At 38.4% G+C, this 15982-nt stretch overlaps 1 protein-coding gene across 5 annotated transcripts in view; it reads left to right on the top strand.

The window, feature by feature from the left end:
* Nucleotides 1–11240, top strand: part of DNM3 (dynamin 3) — a 628097-nt gene extending 616857 nt beyond the window's left edge. For 4 of the 5 annotated variants that reach the window (XM_005690651.3, XM_005690650.3, XM_013970161.2 and 1 more), the window contains one exon: nucleotides 931–4451. In XM_005690651.3, the coding sequence (XP_005690708.1) occupies nucleotides 931–1000 (70 nt within the window). In that variant the 3' untranslated portion in view covers nucleotides 1001–4451. Of the gene's footprint in view, nucleotides 1–930; nucleotides 4452–11061 lie in introns of those variants that run through there. The other variant, XM_005690649.3, reaches the window with a different exon arrangement.

The following is a 15982-nucleotide window of genomic DNA, read 5'->3' on the forward strand; positions in this document are numbered from 1 at the left end:
GAGTTTTATCAAGAAGAAAAGTTTCAATTTTCAGAATTTGTTGAATTTTATTGACTGTAAACATTACCCTCTGAGATATGATGTGTAAAGTCAAGTACACACATAAAAAGCTTATTAATGCATTTAGGAAGTAAATGTATGGATTTAAGGAATAGAGTATTAGTTGGTATATAGCTGAAGATTCTCAGATACAGTAATATTTCATTATATGAAGTTTATTTATTTAGAAACCTCAGGTATTAGAAACACCATCACCAATCAGAAAGTGAGCAATACTGTTACTAAAAATAAAACTTTTAGGACCCAAAATAGAAGCCAGAGCTCATGCAATTTACTCAGGGACTCACCCTGAGCCTGTTTATGCCTATTGTAGAGAACTCTAGAAAACTTGACTTTCTGATTTTCTAGTACCCAGTAAATTAGAAGTAAAATACAGAATATATTGGAGAAAGCTACTGCTGAGGGCAATGAGAAGTGATAATTAACATCCTGACAGGGGAAAAAAAAGAAAGAGGAAGAACATTACATAAAGGGGAAAAAAATTCAGACCCCTTTAGTCTCTGAGGCCTAAATACCTTACTAGTTGCTGGAGTGGGCATACTCTACCGGCTGAGAAATATGCAGTGTATTTCTGATGGCTTTTATTTTTTTTTCAGATGGCTTGTAAATGATTTAATATTTTTATTAGTATTGGGAGGGAGGACTTACTTCAGTTTTTAGAAAGATTTGCATGTGAAAAATATCTCATTTTCATTAAAAAATGCTGGGTGAGTGAAAAGTGACAGTGTTAAGTTATTACAGATGGCAGCCGTCCCTGCTGGCCTGTTTGTGCATGAGCATGTGCGGGATGGCTCTTTCTCAGTATCTTCGGGATAACATTCTAGTAGTTACTCTACTTGTTTCTTTACCTTTCTCTTTCTCTCTTTCTAGCCGGAGACCACCCCCATCACCAACTCGTCCCACTATAATCCGTCCACTAGAATCCTCCCTGTTAGACTAAACGAAGTGTCTGGCATGGCAGTTAATTACTAATGAATTTTACGAAAGCAAAATATTTGATAACTGCTGCAGTTAATCATGAGTAGTCGCATGTGTGGACATCAGTAGGCAAGTAACCAGTTTGACTAATGCATTCACCACTCACCTTCATTGCTCATGGTGTGTCAAACTTTTGGGGTTTGACTGTTGAAAACTGCTGACTCTTTAAGGTTTTGTATGTTGTATCGACCAAAGTAGGCTGTATAGCAGCCCTCTGCTTTGTGGACCATTGGCCTACCCTGACGTATATTTGAAATTGCTTTGACAGGTTTCCCACATTACCTACCAGAGAGCCCATTCAGTATAATTCTTAAGAGATAAGAGATGGTGGGCTTAGACCTAAACAATATATACTTATTTTCCTGCATTCTGTTTTGACTGATGGAAATTATATTGTCTATTATAAATGTTTCTGCCTACTCCAGGATTACCTGTTTAGAACCTCTCTCCTTCCTCTTTATTCCATAAAACTGATAGGGAATAATTTTTAAAATTAAGATTCCTTAAAAATAAAACTTTTCCAGAAGGACAAAGTTGTTTGCAAAGGAAAAGTTAATGCATTGCTTGCTCTAGAAGGCTTCTCATGCCAGTGTGTTTTTGCTTCATGCTAGAAGCATATTCAACAGTGAATCAAAGCTTGCTTTTTGGTAGTCAGTCAGTAAATTTGGCTAGTTAGTTTCAGAGTTTAAAGAAGAAGCAAAATATCACATCTCAAGAAGTATCTGGACAAATGTAATTTCTTTATTCACCTATGTACTTACCTCCTCACAGATTACAGTGAAGGCTAGCATAGAAAATATTTAATTTTTTATATTGATCTGATTTTAGGCATGACTGACTACACTTTGACACTAATTCCATTCGATTTATTTAGTTAGAGCAAAACTATATCTCTCTTTCCATGCTAAATATGTAATTACCTAATGCAAAAATTTAGCCTACCTTTGAAACAGGTTAATGTAACTTTTTATCCATTCTAGGTTTCCTTAATAAATCCTGAGCCTTATTATAGGATAGCCATATTTTAAAAATGGGACCTTGCATGGAAAAAAAAGATGCCCCGGTTTAAGAGCAGAGCTCATTCTCCTGCAGTCAAACAACTTCAGGGTCTCTTTCCAGGTCCTTCCAGAAAATAGTTAAGACATCAAGATTTAAAGCAAATTGGCAAATTCTAACATTTCTAAAATTTACAAGTACAGCTTAGCCTGGGGGTTAATAGTTCAGTCTCGAGGCTGACTTTTGGACTACCTAGGAGTAGATGATTAGCACGTAGGAAACGGCCAGAAGCCAGCTGGAATTTTGTCTGCTAACTGTCCCCAGACGGCAGACCAAATATTCACTGCCTATTTGTGTCCCATGACACCATTTCATGTTCTGCAGAAGTAAATCAGGTTAGCCAACTGAAATGTCTCCCTTTGAAAGCAGCAAACATGATTTGTACATTACCTTAACTTTAATTTCCTGTGTAGTTTATACCCAAAGCAGACACCCGTAAAGTATGAAGTAAAAACGCTTAACCGTTATTAAAAAGAGAACTTGCCAAGTTGAATGGTGTTGTTTTGAACTTATTCTAAAGGGTTAAAACTAGGCCACTCAGGCAAAAACAGAGAATACAAGATTTACAAAAAGAGCCCTTCAACTTTTAAATTACAAATGATTGTATAAAGAACTCCACCCTAAATCTTCTCATATCTTATGTTTTCTCCTGGAAAAAATTAACTCTTTGTGAATGGAACAGAGGTGCAAGATACATACTGTATTTTTAAAACAGCATTGCAGCTGAGTGGAAATATGTTAAGGAAAAGGAATAGTCTACAGTGAGATCTTTTTAGAAATTTTCCTCTTTTTAGGATTCCCTTTGCTTCTTCCTTTGAATTCTCTAAAATAGGCATCTAATGGATTATATACTTCAGGGTTTGGCTTTGTGCTGTATGTGGTTTTGCGTTTTTCTGTATTTCAAAAGTTTCCTTTGGTTAAAGGAAAATATTGTGGATAACCACTGGTGTGTTCTTAGATCAGCACAAATCATGTCAAAGAAAATTGGAGATTGGTTTTCCAAGTTCCTTTGCACTGGTTTGATGCAGTCATAAACAATGGCATTTGCCACCTTTGGCTTTTGCTCTAGGTTTATAACTCCACAGTTTCCCTGTCTCAGTTGTCTCATCTTGTGTGTACATTTTTATTTCATTTTACTTATAAGCTATTTCTAATAGAACCCAGCCTCTCTCCTGGAATCTCAGCATCATGTTGGAAAATATTTTCACTTTACTGCAGTGTGTCATGTGATCAGTATTAATCCCATTTCCCAAAGGGTTTGCATCCTGCTAAAAGGAGATGTCAATGTAAGTGAAGTCACAAGCTCTAGGATGTGCAGTTTGGAGGACAGCGTTCATATCAGGCCTTTAGATGGGAATGTCACTTACTGAGCTTTCTAAGTATTCCCCATACACTTCAGGTCTTTCGTGTAACTGCCCCCTGATTCCTCCAATGTTGCCTGAACAACAGATGTAGCTCCATCATGTCTAGTATAATAAAACATACAGTGATTTTAGGATTTTGAAAAATAAACTGTGTGTTTATTTGATGGGTAAATCTATCTTATTGTCACATGCTAAATCTTGCATGCTTATTGACTAATTGGACCTGCTATCAACTCAGTTGTGGACAGATGATTGAAATAGTATTGATTTAGAACAGATATATTACATTTTCAGATGTCATCTACCAAAATGATTCCTCTGAATATTGCTTCAAGCTGTAGTCTGTAACATAGAAGAGCAGTAGGGTCTGTTTAATTAGCAAATTGCCTACTTGTTCAGATAATAACACTATTCCAAAATGTGATAATAAAACCAAGTTCCTGTGATATAACTATAAGCCTTCTGACCTTAGAATTAAAGAGTAGTCATATATATTCATTTTATGACTTTTTAGTGTAGACTGTAGCCATAATTCTTAAGTATGAAATGGGACCTAATACCAGTATGTGACAAATGTTGCTGTTTTCTGTGTACACACATACTTTCTATGCATGTGTCTCTATACAGACTATGTGTATAGTATATACATAGTAAATTTGTGTAAGTACATGTATTTTGTGCCCTTTTGGGCAAGTAGGTTTAAAATTACTTGTTAAAATGCCATGAGCATGAATGTGATTGTATGTGTATCATGTATATATGTATATGTATGAGTGTAAATATGTATACATGTGCTTTGTATGTGTGAGTATGAATTATTTTTTAAATTATGCTACTACAAGAGTTAGCCTTAGAGTATCTGCCATAATATGTGATAACAGTGGTTCATTTTCCAAACATACATGAGGTGTACAAAATTTTTTTGTATTGTATTCATTCTGAGAGGCACAGGCTCAGAATTTCCATGACAACATGGTAGAATAACATCTGCAGACAAAAACGATAATGATAATCTACAGACATTTACATCTAAATTCACAACATTGCTCTTAAAGAAGAAATTATCGTTGCCAATATAGCTAGCTCATAGTAAGTGTAAGATCTGTAAACCTACCTTTAAGATCGCTGATGGAATTATAAAAATTATTCTTAGATTGCTGAGCTGAATCTTTTAAAGCTCAGTTGGTCTATATAGTCATCTTTTTCTCTATGGTAAATGTCAAACTTTTAGAGGGATCTAGCAGTATAATAATACAAGTAGTGGATTTTTCTGAGTAAATTGCTTAAAATGCAGGGAAGAAGTTATGTAATACCTCAAAGGCAAGTCATCTATTCACTTTTTCAGGTAGACATTTTTCATTTGTCAGACAGTATAATTATTTGAAATCGACAGAAATCTCCTTAATGTTGAGAATAAAGCTTAAATAGTAGGTCTTTGAACTATGGAACTCAATGAAAGAAGATAATATTTGAGACTCAAGCCATGAGTTTTATATTATTTCACCAAGAGGACCGAAAGCTATGAACTCAGAGTTTAATGTGAATGAGGCTGTTGATAGTTTCCAAGAAACAGTTATTGGTTCCCTAGATTGCTCATTCCTTTCTCAAAAGCTCAAGTGTGTCTTTTAGATAATCTTCAGTCACCCTGTCTAGTTGGTATGTTTAACATTATGTGGTGTTCTGTATTGTGAAATTTTAAGATTTTGAAGCATATGTTGTATATGCATTGCTATCTGTATATATGTGTAAGAATGTTGGTATATATGAGAATAAAAGAGAGGGAACTCAAGGAAGAATCTCATGTTTGTCTTAAGACCTGTTCATACTGGTATATTGGTGAGACTTCTCACCTGTCTGGGCTTCCCTGGTGGCTCAGACAGTAAAGAACCTGACAGCAATATGGGAGACCTGGGGTGGGAAGATCCCCTGGAGAAGGGAATGGCAACCCACTCCAGTATTCTTGCCTGGAGAATTCCATGGACAGAGAAATCTGGCAGGCTTCAGTCCATGGGGTCACCAAGAGTCAGACATGACTGAGTGACTTACACACACACACACTCATCTCTCTGGTCTGAGGTTTTACACATGGCTCAGCTCAAGGCTTCATTTCTTTTTCATTTTTACCCTCTGATTTCTTAATGTAATGTTTTTTAAATTACTGTAAAATTATTGTCTAATCTCTTGCATTGTCTGTTGTCAATTTGATAAAAATGATCCTTCCCAATCAGAAATTCTACTATTACTTGATTTCTGTTTAATTTCATATGTATAGCATTTGTTTTGCTTGCCTATGTTTCTTTTCTCTCCCTTTTCAAAATCAAACTCATTTTTTTGCTTTTTTATATTAAGAAGGAGTGTACAGAAGCAAAATCTTGCCTTTTGTGTCAATTCTTTAATTAATTTGAGCCAGAATACTTTTCACTGTCTTCTTGGCACTTTCAGGATTTCTTATTGCTGATATATATGGATGGACTCTGTGAATGGACATTTTGAAGCAACTTCCTTTAAATCCTGTATCATTCTAGAAGGTCATGTGTACCTATTGTGAAAATGTGAAGCTGTACTACTGAACCTGAAATAAATGATAACATTTGAAGGACTCCCCCTTCCTCATTCTTGTATATATTTGAGTCATGTCTTTGCTTATCGGTAAGATCTGACTTGTAAATACTTAGAACTCTTTTTAATCCAGTTGTCCCAGAATTACCAGTATGGAGAATGATAGCATTTGACATTACGGTCATTAATTTGGGAAAGAATGAAATTTTTAAAGGGAGAAAGTTGAACAAATCAAAGGCAGGAGAGTGGGAAACATTTTACTGCTGACTTGAAGTCATTGTTTTACTAAGTTAAAGAAGGACATAAACCTTAGGCTGCTGGAGTGTGCAAAGTGACACTTCCCAAGAAGCACCACGACACTTGGCTATTGAAAAGGAAGTGATTCTGAAAATCTAGGTCTACAGAAGGCATTTCTTACAGAAAGTAATTGAGCTTCTGATTCAACAGTTGACCTCCATTGTTTACTCATGGTGCATTGATGGAAGTTACCGCTTTTCATTTCCCCAGTATTAAGAGAATGGAAGAGTGTTCAGTAGTTACACATGTCCTTATCCTACCTGAATTTCCAGAGAATAGAGAAAGACTGTTTGTAAGAAAGGAATGGGAGGGGAGAAATTTTGATTTACTTTCCCTTTGTGTTCAGGATAGACTCCTTGTGGAAAGATGAATTGGAAAGACTGTTGGGTTAATTCACACTTTCCTGTTGTAGTTTCTTTCTCATGTCTATACACGTTCTGTGAGAGGATCCATAAGTGTCTTCAGAGGAAGCCTCTTAACAGAAGAAAGACTCAGGATGCGAATCCTGCTGTGCCCTTGTGTTGTGTGTGTCTTACTGCATGACTCTTTATTCAGAATTGTTCCTGATAGAAATACCCAAACTGAAGGACCTTATTGTGACTGTTTGGCAGATTTCCGTTTGTATTTTTAAAATAGTTCTGACATCAATGTAAATTATCTGCCCGATTAGTTTTCAAGATTCTTATTTTTCTGCTGGAATCTTTAAATCTCATACTGAGAAGTACTCATGTCATCACACACCTGACATTGCCCCTTTTAAGACCATTTCTTGAAGTTCTTTCACACTGAGGCAGCCTGATACTTAGAGAGTGCATGCAACAGATGTTGGCTAAAACTACAACTTTAATTTGGAGTTTCCCAAAGTCCACTCCATGAGATTTTAATGTTTTACACATTCATACACCAAGACCCTCTCGATTAAATATGCTTGGGAAAAGATGACTAAACACTAAAGGTTTCTTTACTAGAAGACTCTACAGGAGCTCTCATATCAGATTACAGGGCTAGTGTCTCCATGTTTCTCAGATTTATTTTAACATCAATGCTTTGTTCATAGAGCATCTATGAACTGTACTACAGGACTAGTGTTCTGAGGTACATGCCTTAGGAAACACTGCTTTAGTGGCTTTAGGCTAGGTTCAGTTCAGTTCAGTTGCTCAGTTGTGTCCGGCTCTTTGCAACCCCATGAACCACATCATGCCAGGCCTCCCTGTCCATCACCAACTGCCAGAGTCTACCCAAACCCATGTCCATTGAGTCGGTGATGCCATCCAACCATCTCATCCTCTGTCGTCCCCTTCTCCTCCTTCCCTCAATCTTTCCCAGCATCAGGGTCTTCTCAACTGAGTCAGCTCTTTGCCTCAAGGCAAATGCATTGAGTGAGATTATCCCAGTACAGACCATCACTAACACAAAGTTGGGTGATAAAATAAAATGTCATCGTAACGAGAGATCCCAATCTAGGACCATCCTCCTGGTATGCTGGTGCTTTGTCACAATGGGGTCTGAGACGCAACCAGGAAGGTCACATAGGAGCAGGAGACCTGAAAGCATGTAGCGACAGACGTGCCATGCATCCCAGGGAGCCTTGTGGAGAACTCAGATCAGTTTCAATACGACTGTGACTCTCTCACTCCAAAGTGAGAGAAAATACTGAAGGCTTGGGAAAATGAGACAAGAAAGGCAGTAAGAACAGGCGTTCTTCTCAATGCTTCTCTGATGATCTCCACTTTTAAGTCAACTTAGATCTCTCCCTTCAGAAGAATACATTGGGGGTCATGTAATTACCTGAGAGAGGTATGCTGAGCGAGTCCCAGTATTTTCAGCAAATGCCTTCAAGCACTTCAGCATTGGGTTAAGTAACATAGAGCAGCAGTCCACAGCCTTTTTGGTTCCAGGGATTGGTTTCGTGGAAGACAATTTTTGCACTCCTTTGAATTAATTACATTACCCCTAATGTATTCTTGTGAAGGGAGAGATCGAAGTTGACTTAAAGTGGAGATCATCAGAGAAACATTGAGAAGAACACCTGTTTTTACTGCCTTTCTTGTCTCACTTTCCCAAGCCTTCTGGCTCACCCACTTCTCAGGGATGTGAAGTTATCTAAGTGATGGGCAAAGGAAACAAGCAGAGCATGTTTTATGAGATTGTAACAGAAGAGAACAAACTTATAAGGAAGGCCTTCCCAGGGCTCTTGCCAGAGGAATGTCATCATAAGAACAGATTGCAGCATTGAGGTAGATCCAAGAGAATGTGGGTAATTCATTATTCTTATGAATAATGGGGTCTTTTATGTATATATGAATTATGCCCGTGTTGTACACACAGTTTTTCCTGCCCTTTTACTTCCTGTTTTGGCCAAATGATTCTCTGAAGTTATTTTCAGAAAACTTAAGGAGGTATAACCTGAAATGATCATCTTGACTAGGGAGAATTTGCTTGTACAGTGAATGCTGGCCTGATGAGCTTTCAAAAGTGTTAGCAACTCAGTATCCCCACTCAGTAGTCCAAACTCAGTACTTCAAGTTTCAATTGTTAGAAGTGGCAACAATAGAAAGTTCTTTGTTGCCCCTCATATAAAAAGCTCCAGTATTTTCAGCAAATGCCTTCAAGCATTTCAGCATTGTGTTAAGTAACACAGAGCAGCGGTCCCCAGGCTTTTTGGCTCCAGGGATCAGTTTCGTGGAAGACAATTTTTCCACTGACCAGGGCAGAGGTTTAGGGGGTGGGGATGATTTCAGGATGATTCAAATGCATTACATTTAATGTGCACTTTATTTCTAATTATTATTACTTCAGCTCAGTCTCAGATCATCAGTCATTATATCCCCAGAGGTTGGAGATCCCTGATATAGAAGATTCTGGAAATAGTAAAAAAAAAAAAATTTGCCAAGATCCGTAATAGAAGTAGCACTGAGCCAATGTATGGTGTCATCACCAAGGATGCCTTTTTGGCAACAAGTGGAAAGTTAGATACAGGGTCAGTGAAGAGGAAAGAAAAGAGCTAAGGGGATAAACATATACACATTTCTCTGATGGTTGAAGCAAACGTTCTAGCTGTTCATGAAATACATTCTAAGACATAAAGCTTCTGACCCTGTTTCTGGACTAGAACACCAAACTCAAACAGGAAAGTGCTTTGGCATATGCTGACAAAATGTCGCTTCAGCACTGTGGACTTGCTGTTCAATTTAATGGCTCACCTCCCCACCCTGCTGAGGTCATTAAAGTGTTCTAAAGCCCCTTCAGAACTCAAAAATAGTTTCTGTTTGCTGGGCAGGTGATAAATCTCAGCAAGCCTGACAGGAATTTAATTACACTTTCTTCACAAAAACACTAGGGATACCCATTACCTGGATCTCTAAAGCTAAAGGCTTGCAGACCCCCCACAGTTGAAAGGTTACGGACCCATAATAAGTTCATCATATAAGTGCAGCCAGCTTAAATTGGACCAAAGAAAAATTGGTCTTGGACTTTAGGAAAGGTAAGATCATTTTTCACTGTTGCTAAGAACTAGCCCAGTCAGCTTGGCTCCATTAACATTTTATAGAAGATGAAAAAGAAGTTTGTTTTTGTTTTTGTTTTTTTGTAGACCTCCTTGCTCCACTCACTGAAGTGTTACAGAAGTAGGATGGAAGTGAGTATGTTGTTGAACACCTGGATGAGTAGCCAAAAAGAAGTCCCACAGGGAGCGGGGTACTGAACTAACCTCGCAGTTCTATGGCTTGCTGTAACGTTGAGCTCATTACCAGTTGGGTTAGAAAGAGGAAATTAAATGTAGACTTTTGCAGGAAACCCATGGGAAAGCTTCACTGGCCTGCTGTTTTCCTACTTACAGAGCTGTGCATTGCTCTGTAGCCTTTACTGTATCTTCTCTACCAGCCCATCATCCAGAGATGCTGATGTCAAAACTAACCACATCTCTGGATCCTTCTTTCACATCCAGTGAACGTGACAAGATGCAAGCCAGGCTAGGGATACAGAGAAAGAGCCAGCAAACCAAATTTCACTTACCCTGGACCCAGTTCAGAATAAATCAGAGCTTCAGTTGCACCTAACTTGGAGTCAAAGAGAAATTTTACAAAATCTTCACCTCACCATGAACCAGATGTAGCCTCTGAATTTGCCTGCGCCTAGAAAGGCTATCACAACAGGATTTTCACCTGGAGGAAATTCTCATTTACCAATCCTTTTCTCTAAGATCAACCCCTGATATTTTCCACCTTGTGATTACATTGCTCATCTGATCTCTTGCTGCCTTCTACTGTCCTTCATCTTAAAAAAAAAAATTTCCCCTGTCATATTGCTATATCAACTTCCTCTCCCCCTATGGAGATTTCACAACATTTATTGAAATCTTTGAAAATAACTGAATGTCACAAAATCAGGGTTGGGAAACAAATACTCAAGTTATAAAGGTATGTGGCTCTGGTACTGTTCCCAGTTTTCCTGAATATGATTGCGTGAACATCATTCCATGGTACAAAATAATACATGTTTGGAGTAGGCTCAAATGGCTCATACCTAGCACATGACTGGTAGCCAGGAAACGGCCCAGGAGCTGCTTACTATGCCACGTGATCTCTCATTTCCCTTGCATGTCTGCATGTTTTTTGTCTGATTTAAATTTGATTTTTGTGGGATTATTTTTGCATGCTCTTATTCGGATTTGTTTTCTGGTTTAAACATTGTTTTCTTCTTCCACATCTGTGTTTTTCTTTTTATTATTTTGTTTTGTTTTCACTAGGCGACCCCCTCCTGCAGTTCCTGGACGACCATCCTAACCCCCATCATTCATCTCCTTTTGTGTCCGACAACATGTCTATCTGTGGTATTTAAAAGCCTTTCATTTGCACTGTATGTCATATGTACAGAAAAACTTATTTTTGATCCATGTCTATAATAAAAACAAATTTTATTCTATATAAAAAATGAAATGTGTTCTGTTTCTTTTTCTAAAGAAGATCCAAGTTAAAGTAGGAGTTTGTTTCAACTAAAACCAGGTAAGGTGAAAAATACATAATTTGACCAGCAAAGGAGCTTCAATTGAAAATGACTGATTTGAAGTTCTTAAAGCATTGTGATTTAGGATATTTGGTGGAGAACAGTAGTCGATCTTCAGGTGAAATGTCTGTCCAATAGAAGAGTGAAAGATGAAGCAAAAATCCTGGGTGTCTAGAAAAGACACAGAGAACCGAATAAATTCAGTCTGCTCCCAGGAATCTCATTAATAATTATTATTGCACCAAGACATTTTGCACCAAGACATTTTGGAGGAGGAGAAGCGGATGACAGAGGATGAGATAATTGTATGGCATCACCAACTCGATGGACATGCGTTTGAGCAAGCTCCGGGAGTTGGTGATGGATAGGGAAGCCTGGCATGCTGTGATTCATGGGGCCACAAAGAGTTGGACACGACTGAGCGACTGAACTGAACTGAACTGAAGCAACTGAACTAAAGACATTTTTTCCTATTTTCATTGTTTTTTAGGCAATAAAGTACATAAGATTATTTTAGATTATGGGAGAAATTTTTGGTCTGAAACATGTAAACCTCATATATTCTATTTGGCAAGTTCAGGGGAAAAAACATATCATTCGAGTAAAAGTACAAGGCAAAGAAATGTTGCCACATTGAGAAGATTCCTAATGATGTCAGTAAAGTACTGGAAGAACAAAATCTTTATGAGTTTTCAGGAAGAGAACTTTTTTTATACCTTAATCCTCAAATGATAATTTCAACACTGAAATTTTAAGCTATCATTAAAAACTAATCCCAAAGACTTACCCAAATAAAATGATTATTATTAACACACTGTCGACTGGGGGATTTTTGTAGAAACTAATGTCTGTGGCTGGTGATTTGTTATATAAATGACTGTTGAAACACTCGGGACAATAATGCTTGGGTAACAAAAGATGAATTAATATGTCTGTGGTCAATAAGTTGTTATGGTAACATAGTTTATCCTGCCAAATATGTGATCTGAAGCCTTCCACTAAAGGCTTGAGATTTAATTCAGAGTTTTCTTTTTGAATATTTATTTGGTCTACGTTAGAATTTTAAAGGATCCCCTCTTGGATCACTTCTCCATGTGCCTCGCTTTAGCACATGAAGAAAGAAGCTACAGGATGGGAAAGTAAAACACTTGATCAGGACTCTGTGTTCCACACTTCCTGGCTGATGTAGACAAGCACTGGAAAGGAGAGGCAGCTCAGGTGTGGGCAAGAACCACCTCAGTACAGCAATGAGGACCCTCGCTACCAATGTCCTTTCTCTGGGCCATAAAAATCTTTTTCAAGGACTACATGCTCCTCCCCAAAATGCAAAACCAGCTTATCTCTCAGGTGAAAATTTTCATCTTGCATGTTAATACATCAGTGTGTACTTGCATCACAGGTCCAGTGACTGAGAGTCAGAACGCTGGTGACTAAGGAAATTCAAAGATACCAAAGCAGAGGGTCAACCAAAGCTCAACTTTACCTCAAAGTAACTGAGCTGATGCAGACTACCACACAGCTTGCAGTCTGTTGCCCTTCCTTTCACCTTCAGTCCAGACATTTAACTTTTTAAATCAGTATTCTTATCGTGTAACATTCTCATTTGACAGCATTCTCATCCCAACAGACCCAGAGTTCCCGGGTTATATCACACCACCTCCCCAAATACAAACAGGAAGGAGGTTGTCAACAGGAAGGTTTTCATCAATTCATTTCTTTTGTTAAGTGTTTGGTATTTTTCCACTGTCTTAATTTTGAACTTGTTTCTATGTGCAATGTTATACCATTTAGATGTTTAAAACTTAGATTGATCTGATGACCATGAGAACATAAAGCTCAAGTCATATTGAATAAAATGATTCCCTGGCAATCCTAATCCATCTCTTCAACCAACAGGTATGGCCCCATCCTCACATTAGACTGGTGAGAAGAAAGGGGACTGACGGGATGGGGTGGTGGATGTGGGAAGAAGCCTGGAGTAAAATTAAACTATTCAGAGGTTTGTTCATTTTTCTTTATTATTCATACCGTTTCTGTGTTTTATAATATACTCTTGCTCAGCTTTCCCACCCTCCTCACCCCTCAATATTGGATAGAGAGCTGAAGAAGTGCAGTTCTTCAGAAGTGATTCAGGATCTTTGGGAGAAATAAACTATTATATCTTTAATACACATTCTTAAATATTCCCATCCCTTCATTTATGTATCAAACATTTCTTGAATTTATAAGAATGTCCTAGTTACTGGGAATATCAGAGACGTTAATAGTATAAAAGTAGCTGACAAAATAGGTAAATAAGAAATTCCAATATAAGCTATGACAGGATTAATTTTTGGACTCTTTTCCAGGAAGAACTGTTACTGACTTCCATGCTAAAGCAACTATTTGAGTCCTAGAATCAGATTATCCACTTGACCCAAAGCCTGCTAGCATTCTAGAATGTGGTGATTTTGACCTCTGACAAAGAAATAACAGAACTCATTTCAGCCAATCAGAAACCTAACTTTTCATTTCTCATGGAATAGTGTAATAGAAGACTCTAAATCACATTAAGTGTGGGTTGAGGAAGACATAGTGGGATTGAAACTGAAGCAGTCTGTTGTTAACTTTGCTTCGGCTTCTAACAAGAAGGCTTTAGATTCAGAAGGTGTCCTGCATTGGTCTTCCACTGGACTCAGTGAGAGGAGTGAGAGTCCTCCAGCCTCTAGCTAGAAACTCCCAGACCACGCAAGAGATGGAGAAAAGAGAACTAAAGGTAGGGAAAAGTTAAAAAAAAAAAAAAAAAAAAAAAACTTGCCATACTCTCCTTAGAGATTTCCACTGGTAAGCCTTGGGAGCCACATGTACACTGAAGCATTTTTCAGCAAACATCCTCGAAGTTGAGAGCCAAGAAGAGATACGGAGATAACCTCAGCTGTTCACATACAAACACAGACACCTTCAGTGGGTTTGGAGCTTGGACCCTTCAGTCCTTTTCATCCCTGAGTTTGAAAAAATACTGTACTTGCCAACATCTGTTTTATAACTCAGCACTAGGTATGATTTTTTTAAACTCAGAAAATTATATTAGAATCTTTAGTCCAGTTTCATAGATTCTGAAATAAATCTTTGCAACTGTGAATCCATTTCAAAGACATGATCCTCATCCAGAGAGAAAAGATTGCTAAAAAACAAGAAAACCTCTATTGCCCTTTATAATCCTACAGAATCTATATCTGAATAAATCAGATGGAGCTCAAATGCCACCACACCCCTGTATGTTCCTCATTTAAATGGACACACTAGCTGCCTTCATTACCATAATATACATCTGTTTTTTAAAAAATCTTTTTATTTTGTATAACCAATTAACAATGTTGTGATAGTTTCAGGTGACCAGCACAGGGACTCGGTCATGCATATACATGTATCCATTCTCCCCTAAACTTCCATCCCATCCAGGCTGCCACATAACACTGAGCAGAGTTCCTTGTGCTATATGGTAGGTCCTTGTTGGCTATCCATTTAAATATAGCAGTGTGTACATGTCCAATCCAAACTCCTTAATTATCCCTTCCTCCCGTCCTTCCCCCCAATAAGTTCATTCTCCAAGTCTTTGAGCCTCTTTTTTGTTTTGTAAGTAAGTTCATTTGAATATACATCTGTATTTTGTTTTTTTATTTTTTAATACCATAAATTACTATTAGATCACAGTACTGTCAACATTTGAGATCAGATTAGGTGGTAGGTTGTTGGATGAGTCAAGGCTATAAACTGCTACTCTCACGGTGTTTTTAATCAAATCACATTTTATAGTACTTCTTATCAGATCCTGATCTCTCTACAGTTCACATCTTCAGTGATCCTCTTGAGGGGGCACACAGTAAAGACAGTCTTAGCAAGCCCCAGGGTCCAAAGAGATTATGATCCTCAAGATAGTAACACTGAAGTGGGTCCTCCCTCTCAAAACAGCTGCTAACAAAGGATAGTTTTGAAGCTCCATATAACACAATGGAAAAACAAGTCTTTCAGATTCTTAAGGGCTCACTTTTCATCCTCCTCTCTGTGACTATATTTTAGAGGCAGCAAAGAGAAGTTAGTGCCAAGGAGACTGTTTCTCCTGCTGCATTTTTCTCTTTTAAAGACAGAAACACACTCAGCCTCAAACACAAAAGCTGCCTGGGGCCTAAAGATCTGTTTATTTTGCAACTTAGAAAGAGCAGGAGACCCGCAGTATTCTCACTGACCAGAGTCCAAGTGTTCTTGGGCTCTGCAAAAGGCCCCAGGGCCGTCCTGTGAGTGAGCTGGGAAAAGCAGGAGCAGCCCCCTTAGCTGGGGAAAGCTAGCTTTTCAGGGGACTGAGGGGACAGTACCTCTTGACCTCAGCTCTGGTAAACATGCTCCACCACCCCTGCAAAAGTACAGTCAAGGGACTGGAGAGCTAGTCTGTTAGGGCACAAGACCTCCCTCAGGCTTATCCTGAAACCCAGGTGCCAGCCGCTGCTGGATGATGACAGAAAAAGCCATGCCTTTCTAAGGCTCTTCCTTGGGCACTCTTTCCCCTGTGTCATACTACAGGCGAGATGGCACCTGAACCGTGGTGTTGCTAGGCCCCTGGTGCCCAGCAGATGTTGGCCTGTGGGGAAGCGGAGCCTCCCTTGTCTCTGCGGAGTCTTCCTGTTAAT

The sequence above is a fragment of the Capra hircus genome, chromosome 16 (assembly GCF_001704415.2).
Source record: "Capra hircus breed San Clemente chromosome 16, ASM170441v1, whole genome shotgun sequence".
NCBI lineage: Eukaryota > Metazoa > Chordata > Mammalia > Artiodactyla > Bovidae > Capra > Capra hircus.